This window comes from Elephantulus edwardii, unplaced genomic scaffold, assembly GCF_000299155.1.
Source record: "Elephantulus edwardii isolate Elephantulus edwardi_28Jun2011 unplaced genomic scaffold, EleEdw1.0 scaffold00257, whole genome shotgun sequence".
Taxonomy (NCBI): domain Eukaryota; kingdom Metazoa; phylum Chordata; class Mammalia; order Macroscelidea; family Macroscelididae; genus Elephantulus; species Elephantulus edwardii.
The window spans coordinates 3,423,479-3,431,420 of NW_006400007.1; the positions used below are offsets into that span (position 1 = coordinate 3,423,479).

Sequence of the window (7,942 nt, forward strand, 5' to 3'; positions counted from 1 at the left end):
TGTACATAGGGTTGCTATGAGTCGCAAACGACTCAACAGCACATAACAACAATATGAAGAATGAGAATATTTTATGCTCATGTAGAACCTGTGTACAGAGCCTGTAACTCTGTATAAGAGGCAGTTGTAGGGAGCTCTGGTGGCCTAATGGCAAAAGCTGGACTGCAATCCCAAAGGCAAGCAGTTCGAATCCACCAGTTCCTCTGCTGAAGAAGGAGGGGCAATCTCCTCCTGTATCCGTCGGATCTGGTTCAGTGGTACACACACACAAAATAATAAAATAAAAAATAAGATTTTTTTTAAAAAAGAGGCAGTTGTTCCGACTGAACAGGGAAATATTACATGGTTTAAAATCAGGAAAGCTGTGAATCGGTGTTGTGTTCTTTAACCGTGCTTATTCACCATCCCATATACTGAGCACGTAATCCAAGAAGCTAGACTATCTGAATTTTAGGAATACTTATTAACAACCTATAATATGCAGAGGACTCAACCTTGTTTATGAAAGCAAGTATGATTGAAGCACTTACTGATGGGTATCAAATTGCAGCCTTCAGTATGGACTATATATCAACATAACAAAAACACCAATCCACCTCATTATTAATACTGGGCATGTGGTCAGGAGAGATCAGTCCTTGGAGAAGGACATCATGCTTGGAAGGGTGAATAGACAGTACAGGAGAGGGAGACCCCGGGTGAGATGGATTGACACAGTAACTGAGGCAGTGGGGGTTAGTGTGTCGGAATTAGTGAGGCTGTCTCAGGACAGGGAAGGGTGCAGAGCTGCTGTACATAGGGTTGCTATACATCACAGGCACAATAACACAATGGCACATAACAACAATAACATATTATGACAGGTTTGAAAGCAGGAGTGGCATCTACTTCCTAAATAACATGCCTCCGGAAACTCTATGAAATTTGATAATTGTCAATAGTTGTAGAGGGGCTGCAGGCCTTTTGTCCATAGAGTCACTGTGAGTCGTGCTCGACTCGAAGGCAAGCAACAACAATAAACAATACCATGCTAAGTGGAGAAAGATTGAAGTTATCAAGAATTATCATTTAATCCACAGTCAATCCAAGATATTGTTGTTGTGTTATTGTCAGGTACCATTGAGTCAAGTACAAATCATAGCGATCCTGTGTACAACAGATCTGAACCCTGTCCTAGCCTGTGCCATCCTTATTTCTGACATACTTAAGTTCATTGCTTCAATCACTAAGTCAATCCATCTGGTTGAGGGTCTTTCTGTCTCTCACAGACCCTCCACCTTCCAAATGTGCCATCCCTCTCCAAGTAATTGCCTCTCCTAGCAACATGCCCAAAGTATGTGAGATGAAGCTTTGTCATCTCTGCCTCCAAGGAGCACTCTGGCTGTCCTTTCTCCAAGACATAATCATTCATACTCTTCTCCAACACCACAATTTCATGATCAAAAGTCCAAAGTACATAAGAGATCCTAATGTCTCACCATCCTTGTTCTAAGGAACACTGATTGTACTTCTTCCAAGATAGACTTGTTCATTTTTCTGGCAATTCATGATATATTCTATATTCATATTAACATCATAATCCAGATGTATCAGTTTTTCTTCAGTCTTCCTAATTCAATGTACAGCTTTTATATGCATATAAGGTGATTGAAACTACCATAGCTTGTGCCAGGTTTACCTTGGTCCTCAAAATAGCATCTTTGCTTGTTTACATTTTAAAAAGATTTTTGCTATCACAAGTGCCTAGTGTAATATGTCATTTGTTTTCTGGACTTAAGCTTCCATGGGTGTTGGTTATGGATCCGAATTAAATGAAATCCTTGACATCATATTTTTTCTCTATTTATCATAATGTTGCTTATTGATGCAGTTATAAAAAGGCTTTTGTTATCTTTATAATGAGGTGTAATCTGTAAGTGAAGAATGCAGTCTTTGTTCTTCGTCAGTAAGTGCTTCAAGTCTTCTTCAAGCAAATTTATGTCATCTGCATTTGACAGGTTGCTAAGGATTCTTCCCCCAATCCTGATGCTGTGTTCTTCAGATAGTATGTCTTCTATGATTATTTCCTAAGCATATACATTGAATTCAGAATGGTATAAGTGAGCAAATGTGAGCAAATATTCTAAATATGAGATCATAAAGGGATACATTATGTCAATACTAAAATAAATATACTTCTATTTTGTGATTTCTGCCTTAAAAATTGAATAAGGCATTTTGCAGCTTTAAAAAAATTTAACAGTATTTTTCTAAATATCACAAATGTTTATTAAGTATTTTCTATATGCTAACCATAAAATGACATTTATAGATTTGAGTTGTCTTTTCAGTCTCTGCCTAGAATTGTATTATGAGTATGCTATGATTTTAGTTCTCGGACTTTTCAGCCATATTGTAAGGGGGAATACTAAAAATTGATGGATATGGAACTAATTGAGGGTTCTGCTGATATTACAGTATGAAGTCAACAGGCTTCAAAGTCAGATTTTTCTCTGCTTCATGCATTATCGATCCATATATTTTCAGCTTATTGTCCCATATTTGAAAATAACTTTTTAAAGTTCTTTCTCTGTGGTATTAGTGATGAATTAAAAACTGTGATAATGAGGAGACAGAATCTATAACCCATTGTTGAGTGGATTCTAAAGTGACCTGGGGAAAAAGTGACTTGCTAGCTCCCTCCTTCCCTTAAGCATTTTGAAAGTGAGCTTACTTATTGGAGTGAAAACACTTAAGAAATCATGAGCTTTTGTTTCTTCTTCCATTCTCTTAATTTTTGTGCTTATATTTGGAAGATTTTTTTTCCAACTGTTAATTCCTTACTTCTTTTTTGTTTGATTATATATACCTCAGGGAATCCATAAATCACTTTATTGCAAAAATCCTTTAAAAATTGTTTAATTCTAGTTTTCCTTGTGCATATACCATCATAGTTGAGACATAGAGAATCATTATCATTAAAATAAAATCAGTTGGTTTTGTTTTTACTAGATCAGATAGAATCTTGAATGTACATTTTGACTCTGAAAAAGTACACTTTTCCACTTTGACACTGGAGGGCGCTCTGGTAGCCTAGTGAGTAGGGAGTTGCATCCCCAACTTAGAGGAAGATGGTTCAAATCCACCATTTATTCTGCTGGAGAAATATGGGTCATCTCCTTCTGTACAATTTATAGGCTCTGAAAACCCTCTGGAGGTTCAGCTAGAAGTCATTTCTGACTCAACAGTAGTGAGTATGTTATATATGCATATTGGCACTGGAAATAAATATACTACTTAATTCAGTTTATGAAAGTAATAGTTAACATGATACAGATAATCATTCTTTACATATATTCTTTGTAAACTCTAAAACGATTAATAATGGTGCCAGAATATTCTTTTTTGAAAGTGTTAGGATTATGTTGTGTCCCATCAAGTCAGAACCAACTTCTAGCTGACCCTCCCAGTGGATTTTCAGAGACAGTTAATGGTGTAGAAGGAGATTGCCCATCTCCTCCCAGGGAGCAGCTGGTGGATTCAAACCATGTGCTTTTGTGATTGCAGTGTATCTTGTTACCACTGAGTCACCAGAGCTATTATCCTATTAGGATAATAAGACATAATTCAGAGATTCTGATTTTTTGTTTAAAAATTATTAACTAGTACCAATTGCTGTCTACTCAATTCTGATTCATGGCAACCCCATATGTTCAGCAGTAAAACTGCCCCATTGTTTTCAGTGGCTGATATTTCAGATGTAGATTACTAGACCATTCTGTCACAGTTAGTTTTTCCATCCCTCCCCCTACATTTTTTGTTTTTTTCCTTTGAGGCACCTCTGTGTGGATTTAACCCTCCAACCTTTCTCCAACCAGTCAAGCATTTGGCAGAAACTAACTCCTCATAATTATGAAATATTCCATTTTGCCTACCAAGGGCATCTATTGATTTTTCTGTGGGAAGTTTTTGAACCAGGAGCAATTGTGAGTTATTTCCCAGTTTTTCTTTTTAAAAAAGAGATTATTGATAAATTATACATATTATCATGAACTCCTTTGACCAGAGTTCTAAATCACATTTGTATAATGATTGTCACTTTTAATCTAGAGCTAGCTGAGCTAGCTTTCAGACTAATATATAGAATGTTTTGAAAATTGTATTGCCTTTAAAAAAAAAATAGAACTTGGACCAGCTAGTTTTCATTCCAATGCTATAAAAAAATGAAGCTATTCTTCCTGTACCAGTCAGATCTGATTTGATGGTACACACACACAAAATAATAAAATTTAAAATTTTTTTTTAAATGAGGCTATTCTTAATATAAAATGTTTATGAACTCTTTTTCAGATGGGACATCTTACTCTGGAAGACTATCAGATCTGGAGTGTAAAAAATGTTCTTGCCAATGAATTTTTGAATCTCCTTTTCCAGGTATGTTTATGGTGAATGACAGCTACGACTGGTAGTAGTACCAATAGTTCTGTATCATTTTTCTTATCTAAAGGTTAAAGCAACTAGAACTTCTATATCATCTTGATCTTCTCTTAAGATCTAACCTTGACTCATTACTGCAAATCCATATATAATTATATTATAATAATACATAATTATTTATAATTATAAATATAAACCATATATCAGTATTCTGTATACCACCTAAAAGAGATAGATAGAGCTTGAGTGTCTGCTGACGTTTCTCAAGTCATGACATAGGCAATTGGAAAGCATAATGTGGTCAATTATGTTTGTAATAGAAACATTATATTTAGAAAGAAAAGCCAGGATCAAGTACTAAGTCATAGAGTTTGCCAGATTTTAACTATTTTACTGTAGTTTCCCTGCTGTATCACCAACACCCCTCCCCCCCTTTTTTTACTGTGATTTTTAACGAAAGGTAACAGAAAGAATGGGTTTTCATTCATTCATTCATTCATTGTTGCACATTTTCCTTCCCCCATCCCCAGTCCACTTTGCATTGCACCTCTTATTCCTGATTGTTATCATATATATAATGCCTAATCATGCGTTTCTTTCACACAGTTCTTTCCCTCAATTCAGCTGTAAATATGGGTGTACATGCATACATCTGTTTGAATCATGACTGATTTCTTTGGGGTATATTGCCACTAGTGGAATTGCTGAATCAAATGGTATTTCTATTTCCACATTTTTGAGAACATGCCAGACCACCTTCCTTAATGATTGTACCATTTAACACTCCCAGCAGTACTGAGTAAGAGTTCTAGTCCCTGTACAACCTTACCAGCATTTGTTCCAGCAGCCCAAGATGGCCACCAAACAGATGAGTTATATTATTGCTTACTTGGCTCCACATTCAACACTCTTGGCACCAGTGGTTAAAAAAAAAATCAAAAAATTAATTGCATTAGAACTTGAAGAAAGGGGAGTCAACTGGAGTCAGGGAGAGCCAAGGACCAGTGGGAGTCAGGGTAGCCACTTTGCTTCCCTATTGAACTTTGCTTTTGTTGCTGTGGTGAGATGATATAGTTGTTTTGATTTGCATCATTCTGATAGCTATGTTTACCATCTAAATTTCTTCTTTGATGAAGTGTCTATTCAGATATTTGCAGTACTTATATTCAACAAAAGATTTGTTAAATTTGTGTTTGTGACATATATACAATAAAATTCATTTAAGAGAAAAGCAGAATCCCAGTATAAAAGTATTCAAAAGGCTTAAATGGATACTTTATAAAAAAATACCAAAATAATAAATTTATGGAAAATTAACTAATTACCATGGGAGTGCTTATTTTTTCAATTTAGATTTTAATGGAAGTCTAAAAAGAAGTTGGATTTCCATTCATTTATTGTTGTACATTTTCCTCCCAGCCCATTCCCAGTTCACTTTTTCTTTAGGAAAAAGTTCTTTTGGTGGCCTAGTGGCAAGAAGCTGCACTGCAATCCCAGAGGTACATGATTCGAATCCACCAGATGCTCTCCCGGAGAAGGAGGAGCAATATCCTCCTGTACCAGTCAGATCTGATTTTACGGTACATGCACACAAAATAAAAAAAAAGTTCTTTCATTGTTCTATAGCCCCCCCTCCCCGACCATTTTACTATGCAGCTATTATTCTGGACTCTTGTCATACCAATAATATCTAATCATATATTCCTTTTATACAATTCCCTCCTTTGTCTGTTTCAATGCCGTGTACCTTATTTATCTCCTCTTTTCTTAGTTTCCCCCCAGCCCCCATGTCAGTCCTGTTTTATAACACTGGCATTATACAGTATTTGTCTTTTTGTGACTGAGATATTTCACTCAGCATAATTTCCTCCAATGTAACCCATTTTGTATAATATTTTATGAGTTCTTTATTTTTCAGTGCTGCATAATACAACTTTGTGTGAATGTACCAGCTCTCTATCCATTTGTTTGTTGATGGGCACTGGGTTTATTTCCAACTCTTTGCTATTGTGAACAAAGCAGCAGTAAACATGGGTGTGCATATATCTGCTTGGGTGATAGTTCTAGTTTCTTTAGGGTATATTCCCAATGGTGCAATTGCTGGGTCAAATGGTATTTCTATTTCCAACTTTTTGAGAAAATGCCGTACCTCCTTCCATAGTGGTTGCACCATTTTACACTGCCACCAACAGTGAATAAGGGTTCCAGTTTCTCTGCAACCTCACCAGCATTTGTTGTTTGCTGCTCTGTTAAATTTTCCTATTCTTACTGGGGTGAGAAGATAGTTGTTTTGGAGAATACTTATTAAGGCCATATTTGAAATACCAACTCACCAGATAATTATATATGTTACATAGGAAATATTGATGAGCATAATGAGCAGTTCAAACTCTTAGTCTTCTCAGTACTATCTGCCCTTCATTAAGGTTCTGAAGCTGTTATGTGGCATAGGAGGAGATTGCTCATCTTTCTCTTGAGGAGCATTGGTGGATTTGAACCATTGGAGAGATATGGCCTTTGACTTAGCAGCACAACACCCTATTGACTATGTCACCAAACACTTTTATCCATTAATCGTCATGTGCCAGGGAGTCTGAACGAAATGATAGCTAACCCTCCAGTGAGTTTTCTGAGGCAGTTAATTGAACAGGAGGAGAATGCCCGTCTGCAGATCAGCTGGTAGAGTCAAGCTGTTTGCCTTTGAGATTGAAGCACATCTTACCACTAGGCCACCAGAGCTCCCTTTATACACCGATAGGATAAACATAGATTGGTGGAACATATTATAATATTGTTTGACACTATTTCTAAAAGTTGCACAGGCTTATAGAAACTTTTTCATTTCTGTAGTAAAACACATACTAATATGCTCGCATAAGCATTTGTTATAGCCAAAAATAGAAAATAAGCCAAATACCTATCAACACTCGATGGATAGATAAATTGTGGCATATGCATAAATGAACCAATATTACACACAGCAACGTAAGTTAATTTTATAAGCATAGTACTGAGAGCCAGAAGTTCAGAAGCTGGTAAAACCAGCTTGGTCTATCAGATGGTGATAGACTTCAGATTAGTGAATACTTTGAAGGTGTGCAGTATTACAATGTAGGGACACACAGTGGGATTTCTGGAAAGCTACTGATGTTTCTTTCTTGACTGAGTGATGATCACAGAGCTGTATTTTCTTTGTGATCTCTACACATGACTGTGTACAGTTCTATTATACTTCAAAAAATTTTAATTTAAAAAATGAATATCCAAAGCCTGGTGTCCATCAGCTTGTCCTGACAATGGAAGACAAAATAATATATGTAAACAGTGAAATACTGGTCAGTAAAAAGAAATGGAGCTACTGAAAATCACTAGGTGTCTGAATCTCAAAAGTATTCCTTGTTATGTAAATGTACTCAAAGACAGGAAGTTCAAATTCAACTGTCAACCAAGAATACTGTACCCAGCAAAATTATCCATCAAATATGAAGGACAGATCAAGATATTCCCAGAAAAGCAAAACCTAAGA

At 36.1% G+C, this 7,942-nt stretch overlaps 1 protein-coding gene across 1 annotated transcript in view; it reads left to right on the forward strand.

The window, feature by feature from the left end:
- USP32 (ubiquitin specific peptidase 32) overlaps positions 1-7,942 on the forward strand; it is a 191,442-nt gene that overhangs the window by 118,564 nt on the left and 64,936 nt on the right. The window contains exons 9-11 of the mRNA XM_006899474.1: positions 2,372-2,394; positions 2,992-3,031; positions 4,330-4,413. Of these exons, the coding sequence (XP_006899536.1) occupies positions 2,372-2,394; positions 2,992-3,031; positions 4,330-4,413 (147 nt within the window). The remainder of the gene's footprint in view (positions 1-2,371; positions 2,395-2,991; positions 3,032-4,329; positions 4,414-7,942) is intronic.